Consider the following 14,008-nt stretch of genomic DNA (forward strand, 5'->3'; position numbering starts at 1 on the left):
TCTCTCTCTCTTTTTATTTTTGATTTTTTTTATTCTTTGTGAGTAAATGTTTCCTTTGAAATAGTGAGGTACACATTAGAGCATGAATTCAAATTTTCATGCTTGATAGGATTGAGTGCTCTATGAAATTTGATGAAGCGTTTGCAGTTATTACTGTTTAAGCCCTTTCTCCTGTGCGTTTTCTAGCGGGCACATGCTATCAATATTCATGCTAACTAGATAGACTAGTTATTATATGGTCCCCCATTCCTTCATTTTTGAATAAAAAAAAGAAAAGAAAAAAATAGGGTTGTTTTGAATCTTTAGGTCTAAGGTCTGAGGAAGTACCCAGAATCCATTAACCAAAATGCATTTGAAAGTGAAACGTCGTCATATGCATGAAAAGTCATTTTCAAAGCAATGCATAATTGGGATATAAAAAAAAAAAAAAAAAAATGAAAGAGAAGACACAATGGAATGAGAAAATATAGGGGGCTGGGGGAGGTGTTGAAGGTTTACAGAAAGAATATGAGCCCAAGAGGGAAGAGCCCTTCTATTTGTAGGGGACCATGTCTGAGGTTGAAAGCTGAGTTTCATTAGATATATGAGAAACAGAGAAAGAGAGAGAGAATGGTTTTGGTTCTCTCGCTTCTATGATATTGGTGGAGCAGTAGCCTGCCTTTCTGTAACAATCTAGGACGTCCCTTTTGAACAGATGACAAGTCGTGGAAGAGCAAAATTTGTTGAAAGTATTCCAGAAATGGGATACAAGTTAAAGAATGTCTTACCATTTGCAGTTACTCTTATTATGCATATACAGTTCCCTCTCCATTGGGCTACCTTTCTAATTAATGTTCGCATTTTTCGATTCATGGGCCATTCTCTCTCTCTCTCTCTCTCTCTCTCTCTTTCTCTACGTCTTTCTCTGTCTCTCGTACAGACTCCACAATAATAAAACAAAGGATGGAAACAGGTGCAATCGCCTTGGGTTTTGGGCTCTTGGGCTCTTGCAGCAACCCTCTCGCACATAGGGTTGGGTGGGTCTGGCTGGGCCTGTATTTTAGGTTTTAGCTCAACTTGGTCAAAGGTACAGGCATTTATTATTTTTTTTCAATTACTAACAATTTGAAAGGAAGTACACTTTACTGAGTTCCCTCTCTAGTCTGAGGCGATTTTCAATTCAATCTTTAATATTTTAATTTTTGTAATGCAACCTTTCAAACTTGAATTCCTTTTTTTTTTTTTTTTTCAATTCGACCAATGTTATTCCAAAAATCTTATATTGCCCCTATTTTTTTTAATATAAAAAAAATTAGGAATGGTTGGCCATCTAGCCATTTTTGCACCCCCAAATTTTTTTTTACAAAAAAAATAAAAAAATTAGGGGCAATATGAGAATTTTTGGATAACATTGGTCGAAGTGAAAAAATTTGCAAGTTGGGGGAGGTGCATTGCAAAACTTGAAACATTGAAAGTCGAATTGAAAATCGTCCCAAACTTTAGAAGGGTAAAGTGTAATTTTCCCAATTTGAAAAGTGAGAAATTGCCGAATTCACTTGCCCCAATTGTACTAGACACAACTTCAATTGCTTGAAACTTGTGGGTCTCGTAGCCCCGCTCTATAAAGTAAGGGAGGCAAAATCGAGTTGGCATTTTGAGTCAAGAACGATTTGGCATGTTGAGTTATGATCTACTCATTTGACACTCCAATTCGTTTAGGTTGATATGAACTTAACATGTTTAATAAACGGGTTAAACATGTTAACCTGAATACGACATGCTAATTTAATGGGTGACAAGACATGATCCGTGTGACCCATTTAATTAACGGGTTCTGTCGGGTTGACAAGACACGAATGACCCAAACATGAGTTTTTTTTTTTTTTTAATTTTTTTTAATTTTACTTTATATATGTATAACCCAGCATATTTATTAAACACCAGAATCCATTTGACCTAAATTCTAACCCTAAAACTATGTGTCGTGTTTACGGGTTAAATTTCCAGTCCTACTATAAGGGCGATCAAATTGCTAATAATTTGAACACGTAAATGCAAAAATTCCTCGTCCACAGACTTATCACATTTTAAATGTATGTAATACTAATTCCAGCCGTTGAAAATAGAGGGGGCACCAACATTCACGCCCAGCGATACAATGCCTGGCTTATACAATGGTAACCGGCAGGCATAATGCATGTCAGTTTTTCTAGGGAGTAACTTTTGGGATGTTACTCCAAATATGCTCCCTCCCATTGACATGGATGATGCTATAAATAGTTTCTTATTGGATGGGTTGAATATAGAGATCATAAGAATAATATAAAAACTCTCTCACAAATCACAATATTTTTTATTGGTGCTCTTACATTGTGATTTCTGTAAATATTACTCCATTAATTTTTGGTAGTATATTCATTAAAGAATAATGTATAGCAATATTTAATAGTAGTGTACTATTTTACTGTGCATAATAAATTTTCTAACAGCAAATTAAGGGTGGGCAAAAACCCGCAAACCCGCCTCACGCGAATTTAGGTGTTTTTTTTTTGGGTACGGGTTGGATTTCTTCTAACCCGTTACCCGTGTGGGGCGGGGCAAGTTGCAGGTATAAAATATTTTGGTGTGCGGGTACCCGCCCGGCATAAGCAAATAAAAGGAAAAAAAAAAAGACCCTAGTTTTCATCTTCTTTCTCTAGCCACCTCCTCCCCCCCCCCCCCCCCCCCCCCTTAGTACCTCTCTTTTCTTTTCTATTTTTCTCTCTTCTCTCTTCCCTATTCTCTCTTCTCTCACTCTCACTCTCGCCTCTCTTTCTCTCTCTGCTATCTCGTTCTCTCTCTCTACTCTGTGTTGCAAAGTCTTTGTCGCCATCTTCGTGGACCAACAAAGCTGATACCACTGCTTTGTGAGCTCTTTTCTTGTTGACTGAAATCTTTGGGTATCGAAATCTTTTTAGAATCTCTTCAGAACTCACTCTCTCTGTTGTCTTGCTCTCTCTGATCTTTTCCTCTTAATCTTCTGGGTTAATCTTGAGCTTTTTTTGGTATTGATTTTTGAGTTTTTTCGTATCTTTTTTCTCTTAATATTCTGGGTTAATCTTGAGATTTTTTTGGGTATTGATTTTTGGATTTTTTTGTATATTTTTCTCTTAATCTTATGGGTTAATCTTGAGCTTTCTAGGGTCCTCAAAGACCTCTCTAGGTTCATTCAAGGAGTTCCATAACAAAACCCCCCTGCCCCGCAATACCCGACCCACAAAACCCGAACCTACGCGAATAGTATTCACTTTGCCCAGGTAGTGGGTTTGATTTTTTAAACACGCAGGGTGTGGATCGGGTAGGGGAAAAGGCAGATATCCGCCCCGACTTGACTTGCGCCTACCCCTAACTATAATCATGATCAGAATGCATGTAACTCCGAGGATGACATGCATGTCCTTTTGGCTAACTTGGCCTATTGCCAAGTGTGTTTGCCACTTTGCCAAATGATTCAAAAAAAAAAAAAAAAAAAAAACCTCCTCTCAAAATCAACCATAATATTTTAATTTTTTACATTACATCAGTCACTTTTTATTGCTATTTAAATAAAAAAAAATCACTACAATATATATATATATATATATATATATATATACTTTTTTCATTTAAAACATTTACTTTTTTTTTTCTCATATCAATCAAATCTGCTATAATTACGATCTATTTTATTTTTCAAGTCTTTGCCAAACACACCCCAGAGGTCAATCGTTACACCTTAGCCGTTCTGTAGTCATGACCATCAGCTGAAACACTTTATTTACGGACACACCGGAGCCGCCGACAAGTGTATTATATTAAATATGTACCCAGAGCTGTAAGGGCTAATCGGATAATTAGGTCAATAAACCTAATCAAATTGGGTGGCAGCTTTCATGATTGTAGACCCTCTTTTTTCATGGATGCTTTCATCATTTCTCGTTTGCTAAAATTAAAAGCATGTGACTACTTTTTTGCTTATTTTGTCAGACTATATATATATATATTTTAAAGAAATATATTCTAATTTCATTAATAATAATTACGAGTATAAAGCTCTTACATCGCAGGAGCATAAAGCCATGAAAATGCAAATTATAGCCGAAGCTATAAGGATATAACATCACCTAAAACCTTCGCTAACCTATGACTAATTTTCAGTTGAAATAACAGATCTGCATAAGACAGACGCAATCCTCGACCCAAAAACTAGGATGAAGTTCATGTCCACAACTCGAAGGTTTGGACTAAAGTTCACATCCACGACCTAAAAGATTTGGACCAAAGTTCAGTTCACATCCAAGCATGCAGATCGAGTGGCCAAGCCTTATTACAAAACATAAGCAAGAAAACCGAAATAAAACGTGGGTGAACCAAAGAGGCAGGGCCTTATTACAAGCAAATAACAAGAATGAAATGCATACACGGAAAAAACATGAACAAAGACAATACAAGGAAAATAAAACAAATGGGAGCAGGCACACGTAGCGTGGATGCCGATTGTGTACTCGCCGGAAACCGACACCAGAAGGGAACGATGGAAGCTCGACGCGGTGGGGACGCGGAAAAAGCCCAAAACAGTGGACGGAGGGTGGCGAAACTGATCGCCAACTGGCCGAAAAACCATCGTAGCAGGGGACGTTGAAGCTCATTGCTGGAGGGGCACGAGGAAAGACTCAACATCGGACGGTGGGCGGCAGAGCAGGCGGAGGAGATCGGCGGCAGAGCGGGCGGAGGAGATCGGCGGCGAACACAAAACAAAACAAAGAGCCCCGCCAAGGACAAAAGCGGAACAAAGAGGAAGGGACGCAGAGAAAGGGTAGGGAGGAGGCAACCTGGGCCAGAGATATCAAGTAAACTACTACCACCCGGTACAAGGGAAGGCGAGGGGGAGGAGGGAGAACAAACGGCCATCCCTCCTCCCCTCACCATGGGGGAGGGGGCTTACCTAGGTTGTGGCGTTAGAGAAAAAGTGAGAAAACCCTAGGTCCGTATATGCTTTTATTTATTTTGTCAGACTATAAAATGTGTAGAAATCCCATTAAGATTTGATGCCATTAAAGCTCATACTTCCATTACAACAAAGTTCAGAGGCAATTAATAAACGTGTGATAATAAGATAATTAGTTGGAAGGAGGATAAAACTGACTTAACAAATTAAAATTAGATTAGTTTATTATATAAAATACACGTAATTTTTGGTAATCTTGATTTTTTTGAGGGCTCAATAGACAACAATATTTTATTAATAATTAAAGCATGAATGAATTAGGCAATTAGGATAGTGAAAAGAGCAATATATATATATATATATATATATATATATATATATATATAGGGTGGGATATAAAAGTAATAAGTCGGAGGTCCATCCGTTTGAGTCCAAGTAGGCCCAACTTGGGATTATGACTCCAAAGGGCCCGACCCAAAGTTTAACATGCAACTGTGGATTTGCTGGAAATGTCCTAATTCAGTGCGTCTAGGTCCTTGCAAATTGATGTGCAAGTGATTCTTTGTTTTTTTTTTTTTTTTAATAAGTGAGGCTGCATCATAATATATATATATATATATAATACAAAATGAGGGAATAGGCACCTCAACGAAAATGCAAGGACAAACATTATAGCGCAAGATAAAATCTAACATATGAGAATATACCAAACAAATGGCCTGGCCCAATAGTTTTTAAACACATTGTCTAAGAAAGGGGCTCTTGAAAACGACAGCTTTGAGGGGAGATAAAGATATATATATATAGATATCTTTCTTCCTCCCCTGCCTGAACTCACAATGTAAGGAAAAGCCCATCGTCATGAGCTTGAGAGTGTCCATTAAGGGAGAGTGGTAGGATACATTCAATCATAATCATAATCATAATCATAAGAGCTCTTCCTTCTTCCCTTGTTTGCACTCACTGGAGAGAGAAGTCTCTCAGTTAGTAAGAGCTCTTTCTGCCTCATGAGGTAGAGATAATTAGTTTCAATTTACCTCATATTATGAGACGTATAAAAAAAAGAAAAAAAGAAGAAGAAGTAGATAAGGCCAAGGGTATCAATTTCATTACAAGCTGGAAAAAAAAAAAAAAAAAAAAAAGGTATCATGATACAGACTCGAAAACCGTATAATAAGCTATCAACAAAGGAAGCGAAGCCATTGTGCCGAATATGACTCTGCAAACCAAAACAATAATAGTCAATTTAAATTTAACGTTTTTGCTTAAAAAAATTTCATGTAAGAAATGGTTTTCCTTCAAAAGATTTTTTAGAAAATTATAATACAGAATAATGTGAAAAGTATTGTTTGTTATATTGTAAAAAATGAAAGATGGTGTGAAAGAGGAATTTTTGAGCAACTTACGCAGTGCTAAGTACTCCTGCATGCAATCCATATTCTTTAGCGAAGATAAAAGACGAAATGGATTGTGGCAATGCAGCCTGCAACATCAAGCAAGAATAAATTCAGTTGACCTTTGACCTCAAGCCCAATTCCGACAGCTAGAGGATGAAATTGAAGAGAAATTAAACCGAAGTACTGCAACCGTTTGAAAGCCTTGAAACTTAATGGGGTAGATTTTAGGTTACAAGGGAACCTGTGCCTTAAATTCTTCGGGAATTAAATTTTAAAGAAACTTAAAAACCATTTTTCAAACAAAAGGTTTGAGATTAATTATGTTTATTTTTTTATTCATGATCATCCTTTAAATAAGAATGTTACAACGACTTAGACTTGGAGAAAAACTCTTCCTAACTAGAAATTGTATTGAAATTTTATAAAAAATGTAAGGGTGTTGAAGTGATTTTGTTTTTAAAATTTAAAAATAAAAAATCAAAGAAAAGTTTGTGCTGAATTAAGAGCATTCCCAATGGAAGAGCTAAATGCTACTTTTATCTAAAATGGCTCTTCAAATGTTTAAAAAACCCTCTACATTAGATTAGCCAAAAGAAAATGTAAAATAGATATATGATTGGAAGAGCTAAAAAAAAAGTTAATGTAGCAGCATTTTTTAAGGGAGCTATTTTATTTTTCCTCACATGTTTCCTCTTTTTCTCAAATATTTTCATACTTTTTCTCTGATGTTCCCTTTTTCCCAAAATTTTTCCCATTTTTCCTCTCACATGTTCTCTTTTTCCCAAAATTTTTCTTACTTTTAATAATATTTTAATAGAATAGATAGAAATATAGCTAATCGGATGTAGAGACATTTAAAAATGGCTTAGCTAAACTAGATAAAAGTGAATTTTTAGAAGCTATTTTACATAAAAATATGGCTCATCCATTAGGAATGCTCTAATTTATAGAGAAAAATTACCTGAATGATAGCAATACGTAGAGTGTCACCATGCAAACCCACAGCGATAGAACCAATAGCCATAGTGGCCGGTGCAAAAATAAATCTCAAAACCATCACAAACACAGTGGGTCCTGGGCCGCAAGCAATCAACTTTTCTTGAAGGGCCATGAAGGTCCCTGCACATAATCAAATTATAACTATATATTTTTCGCTAATTTCTACGTGTAGTTTGAATTTCTCAAATAAAGTAAATATATTAATTTTTTTTTTAAAAAAAAACAAACACAAAATACTTTTTCTTTAATTTCCTTGCTTTAACTTCTTATTTCAGAATTCAGACACTAAAAAAAAAAAAAAATAGAAGAAAAAAGGATTAGAGTGGCCATATGAATCCTACCAGAATATAGTACTTTTAAAATATACTTTTTTTTCCAGAGAAAAACACAAAATCTAAATGGATAAACAAACGTAACCAATTTTTTGTTTTTGTTTTGCTAAGTCAGTACTGATCATAGGATTCAAGAGATTGAATGAGATCTCTCACCCAAGCTAAACATGGCAGTGCCTGTCGCAGTTCTTGACATTAGCAATATAGATCCCTCCACGATGCTTGGCATCTGAATATGCCACCTGTAAACATTTTCAGCTTACTCATCCTTGAATTCAAGACAAATGTATATATGTTTTCAATAAAACAACCGCACGCAATTCTTACATTACATTACCTATTGGCAATAAGAGCCCAAGCAATGCCTATAATACACGCATACGAGTTGGGATTTCTCCCCAGCTTCAACCACACCGTCCTCATCAAATAGCAGAAAGACGGCCGCCCGGCGCTCGCCGCAATCTCCAAATCATTTCCCGTTTCGACGGGCGCCGATTGACTGACAGTAGTAGTGTGATCGGCAGAATAGTCAATCCCCGTCCGCCGGAATTCCAAGACGAACAACAGAAGAGTCTGCCATATAATACCCTGCAAAATAGAGGATTGAACGACCATATCCACAGCCAGCTGGCCGTACATGGCCTTCATCAACGGCAACCCAACAATAAGAGAATTGGTCAAAGTACACAAAGAAAAGCTTGTGATGGACCAGCTGTAGCTCCCCTTGCTACTACACTTTGCCCAGAAGCCCAGCACCACCACTATGATGACCTTCGAAACTGCGTCGGCGGCGATGAACAAATAGTTCCATTTGAATGGATCGGCGCGGGCGGTGAATTCAAAGGATAAGAACGGGATGGTGAAAAAGCATGTGAAGCGGTTAACAACGTCACACTGTTCGAGAGTAAACAGCCGCCACCACCTGACCGACCCGTACCCTAAAATCAATGCGAAGTAAAGTGGCATCATCGCCACCACCACTTTGTAAACGTCTTCCCACCCAATCATTCTTATTATATATATATTCTTCTTTCTTTTGAGCTGAATAGATTGGAAGGGTATTTATATGCATGCAGGGAAAACAGAGACGGAAGTAAGCTGGCCGGGGGGACCTGGCCCCCGTCAGCTCCCACTCAAACATAAATAAATAAATAAATAATATATTGAAGATTTAGGGGAGTGTTTGCAAAAATATGAAAGTTTAGGTAATTAAGTGATGTTTTTCCTTAAATTTATTAGAAAAAATAATTTAAGTATTTTTTTTTTCCTTATATGAGAAATGCTATGGGTACTAAATCTTTTACTAACAAAGGCTTACTAAATTAATGTCTAGCTCATTCATTAGTACTCGTTATTGTTTTGAGGAATGCTAGGTTTACAAACAAATTTTACAAAAAATACTTTTATAATATGATGTGATACAACATGATTGGAAACTAGATAAATTCAGCTTTTCAGAAACTCAATCATGTTGTACCCCACATCATGTTCTAAAATTTGTTTGTAAGCCTATCATTTTTCTATTATTTTATTTTTCTCCAATGAATAAATTACACATCATTTTAGTAAACGTGTATTAGTAAAAGATTTAATTTCTTTTGTGTCGTACGTAAATGGGACTCTGATCATGGGCATTTTCTTTTGTTTATTAATTATTATCAAAGACATGGATTGGTGGGTGTATGCCATTCCATGCCGTGGATTCTTTTAACGTGACATAAATATACAATGTGCGTATTTTTTTTTATTTTTTTAATTTCTGAGTGCTTGGAAGTGCATGTATGTTGCTTTCAATAATTCATGGGTTTTTGAGATGTTGATAAGCAATTTATAGAATAAGTAATGAGGTCCAGCAATAATATTTCCACCCAACTTTCCAAATATGGTTTGTGATTTTCGATCGTCTGATTTTTGTCCATTGACACCAATCGTATTGGAATTTCATGCATGTGAACCCTTCCTGCTCGTATCACGTACAAACCTTATCAAATAGAATTCTGAAAGATGAAACGACGCATGATGAAGAAGAGTGGAGAGCTCTCGAATGTCGTTTTCTCTTTAGGTTATTAGTGATGAACAGGCACAAATGTTAGAGATGAATGGCTGACATGGTTTTGTGGAAAGCTAAAGTAGTAGTGCCGGACACTCTAAAACGTTGCCCTAATAAACCCATGCCACTTTCTCTCTCTACCCTTTCATTGCCAAATTGAAAATTGTTTTCCCTCCCACCACTGAAAAGACCCTTTATCGAAAGATACACGTACTATTTTCAAACTCTCCTAGCCAACTTTTAAAATACTTATTAAAAAAAAGTGTACAGAACAAAGAAAACTGGGAACCAATTCGAAGAAGAGCCTAGAGGAGAGCCATTCGTGTCTAGTTTTGGAGGCCCACATTATGTGGGAAAATGGTTTGCTTTGTATATTACATTGTTTTGGCCTTACGTGAACAGCGCCAATAATCCATATTGTTAGTCATTGTCAATTCAGGTAGCGACTCGAATTCAAAGTCTGCTAAAAACAAGAAAATGATGATCAATGATGGAAGGCTACAAAGTGGGAGTGTGGTGGTTGTTCCACTTCTGATGCCTTAATTAGAATTATGAAAAGATTTAGAGAGAATAATTGAATAGAAAATAATATCAAGATAAACGTATAGAGAGATTTAACTGTGTTTTGTGTTGTAGCGGGTTGAGGGACTCTTACTTGACTTTCTTAAAATATTGTGTCTAGTTTGATATTGATCTCAGCAGATTGTAACTACCTTTTTGGAGGTGCTATTATAAGGATTGATTGTATCATTTAGATTGAGTTTGTTTGGCAGAATCGAAGTTGTTTGGTAGAATCAAGGTTGAACTCTTAGGCCTCATTTGATTCGCGAAATGTCTAGTCTATTAGAAAAGAATTAGCTACTACTATGAATAGAAGAGTATGGAATAGATTAACTATTCATATTTCCTTGTTTAGTTGTAAAGTTGGAATAGACTAGCTAATCATATTCCTTCATTTGGTACAATGCAATATGTTGATGAATAAAATCATATTGTGATCAAATTTCCTAAAATACCCTTATAATACAAATACAATTTATATTATTAAGAACTTTCATTCTTTTTTTATTTTATTTTTTTGAAACATAAACAACTTTACTTTTTTTTTTTTTTGCAATTATGCTACAAAATTATTTATAATAAAAATATATATATATATATACTTGGAGAAAACAGAATCAAACTCAATCTTGAAATAAAATATATATATATATATATATATATATATATATATGTATATATATATAGTTGGAGAATGTACAGAGAATCAAAAGAAATAAAAAACAGATGATATATTTATATTTTATAAAAACCTTGTAGATTATGTTTCTCCGTCAAAGAAATTAAAAAAAAAAAAAAAAAAAAAAAAAAAAAAAAAAAACCTGAGAAACGGTACAGAGGAGAGACGAAAAAAAAAAGATACAGAAATAAAAAAAAAAAAAAAAAAAAAAAAAGAAAAAAAAAAGAGAGAAATGAAAAGAAGAAAATCAGAGAGAAACGGTACAGAGCAAGGACGAGTAATGCTATAAGTCTTCTTAGAGTTTTCCTATAGTCATTTCAAAAATGATGTAGTTTTCAACAGTGATTTTAAAAACTACATCACATTTGGGATGACTGTAGGAAGACTTATAACATTAGGCCGGGAACAAGGACACAAGATAAATAATAACCAAATCACAAAGACACATGGATAATAACTAAATAAGAAGACAATTTTTATTTGGTGGAACTCTTTGTTCTTGTTGAAATATATATAAAAATATAAAATACTAAAATATAAAAGAGAAAGAAAAGATAGTAGAAGTAGAGAGAGATGTATGGGCTACATCTTGTATATTCACCGTATAGTATCAATCAATATTACAACTCTCTATTTATAGAGAGACAATGAGTAGTGACCAAGAAACTCAAATTAAAGCCTAAAATACATAAGGAAAAGAAATAAACCCTACATTACAAATTAAATAACGGAAATATAAAATATTCTATAAAATGAAATAATATATTCTAACATCCCCCCTCAAACTCAAGGTGTAAGCTTGAGTTTGGAAAAGAGAATAAATTGAAGGCATCTGAAGTCAATGGTTGGATCAATACAATGCCGGCGAGAAAGGCTGAAAGTGACGGCCAGAGAAATACCGGAGACCAGAGACAAGCTGCTAAAAGAATCCAGTTAAGGGGCCGCAACTGACAATGACGGTCGAAGAACGAAAACTAGTCATTAAATCCCTTGAAGGGCCAAACCACATTGTGCCAGGGTTCGCCAATAACAAAGACGAGAAAGGCTGAAAGTGACGGCTGGAGAAATACCGGAGAACGGAGACAAGCCACTAAAAGAATCCGGTGAAGGGCCAAGGCGCAACTGACAATGAGGCCGAAGAACGAAAACTAGCCGTTAAAATTCCCGTGAAGGGCCAAAACCGCATTGTGCCAAGATTCGCCAATGAATAAAGCCGTGGATCACAACAAAATTAAGAGATCATCAGAAGAGAATGCTAGAAAACACCATAGAAACGTCATAAGACTTTTATTGAAAGCCACAGAAACAGAAACGCTGCTCTGATACCATGTTGAAATATATATAAAAATATAAAATACTAAAATATAAAAGAGAAAGAAAAGATAGCGGAAGCAGAGAGAGATGTATGGGCTACATCTTGTATATTCACCGTATAGTATCAATCAATATTACAACTCTCTATTTATAGAGAGACAATGAGTAGTGACCAAGAAACTCAAATTAAAGCCTAAAATACATAAGGAAAATAAATAAACCCTACATTACAAATTAAATAACGAAAATATAAAATATTCTATAAAAGGAAATAATATATTCTAACAGTTCTCATCTCCTTTGCCCATCTGGCTCTAATGTCAATTGTTACGTACCTACATAATAAAAGATAGATTTTACGGTGATTCAAGCTACCTTGAATGAGTTTAATTGCCAATATAAGTTTTTTCATACTTTCATTAATCAAGCAACGAGCTAGATAGCTATATAGACTAGGAATTACAACCAGAGATCGATAGATGCAAGGGGGAGAGCATAGGACAAGCCCCCATTTAAATTCTTTGCCTGGAAGTGGATAGAGTTAGGGTTGTCTGGCTCTATGGTCCTACTCATTAAACTATAAAGCTGTATTTTCCCTATAATGTAGGCTATAAAAGCAATTTACATACAGGCTACACACAAAGCAATTGCAGAAGCCGTGTGTAGGTAGTGCCAAGTGGTTACCGGTGCAAGTGATAAAGCAAGTGGAGACTTTTAAATTGGCTGCTTTCTTTTCTGCCTTTATGTGCGTTTTTATTTTTAATTTTGTCATCTATCTCTCATCTTCCCGTTAAACAAGAAAATGTTTTGACAATTGACAAACAATGGTTACCAATATTTAAGACATGTTTAACGGGGACTATGAAATTTTTTTTTTAAAAAAAAATGCTTGGACCAAACAGGTACCAACTATATGGAATATGATCCTCTTCATTTCATTGTTTAGTTCTTCAAGAAAAGTAAAATTGTCATTTATTTAGACAATTTTGCCTCTCTTGAAATAACTAACCGGTTTCTCTCCATGTCAAATGAAATGGTGAGAATCCTTCTCCCTACTTTCTCGTGACGAATGTCATTGACTAGCTGTTGTAGAAGCATAAACACACTTTGTATTATTATTATTATTATTGAAAAATGATAAAAATGATTTTTCATCTCATTTTTCAAAGATCTTGATGTAGCGGAAGACTAAAATAACTAATCAAAGAACAACGTCTTTGATTATGCAAAGAAAAATGTCTTCGTCTTCTACGTACCTAAAATATAAAACAAGCCCATCGGCTAAAAGAAAGATAAAACTCCGAATAGTATTTGAGAGAAAATTATACGATTTTACAATAATTCAATTGAATGAACTTTACATCATATGCTAGCCTAGTTATAAAAGATACACTACAAAAAACACAATTTTTATTGACATAGGTTTACTGACGTGTCAGGTCGTCTGACACGTCAGTAAATCCTCCTGACGGGGCTTTTCTGACGTGTTTCGGTCGTGAAGAATGTGGGTGTCAGGAAATGGGAATTCTTGACGTGTCATTTTTGGCACGTCAGGAATTACTGACGTGCTAGATCCAACACGTCAGAAAATACTGACGTGTTGGATTTAACACGTCAGGAAAATTTTTTGACGTGTCAAATTTTGACACGTCAACAAATTTTCTGACGTGTCAAATTTTGACACGTCAGTAAATATTTTTAATTAAAAAAAAATTAAAAAAAGAAAAATTA

At 35.2% G+C, this 14,008-nt stretch overlaps 1 protein-coding gene across 1 annotated transcript; it reads right to left on the reverse strand.

The window, feature by feature from the left end:
* Positions 1-6,347: 6,347 nt before the first annotated feature.
* Positions 6,348-8,681, reverse strand: LOC132166523 (auxin efflux carrier component 5-like). Its single transcript, XM_059577353.2, has 4 exons — positions 8,011-8,681; positions 7,830-7,915; positions 7,304-7,461; positions 6,348-6,428 (listed from the first exon to the last, which is right to left on the reverse strand). Exons 1-4 carry the CDS (start codon positions 8,679-8,681, stop codon positions 6,348-6,350), a joined length of 996 nt encoding a protein of 331 aa, XP_059433336.2.
* Between the last annotated feature and the right edge of the window lie 5,327 nt (positions 8,682-14,008).

Source organism: Corylus avellana, chromosome 11 (assembly GCF_965113065.1).
Source record: "Corylus avellana chromosome 11, dhCorAvel1.hap1.2, whole genome shotgun sequence".
NCBI classification, from domain to species: Eukaryota; Viridiplantae; Streptophyta; class Magnoliopsida; order Fagales; family Betulaceae; genus Corylus; species Corylus avellana.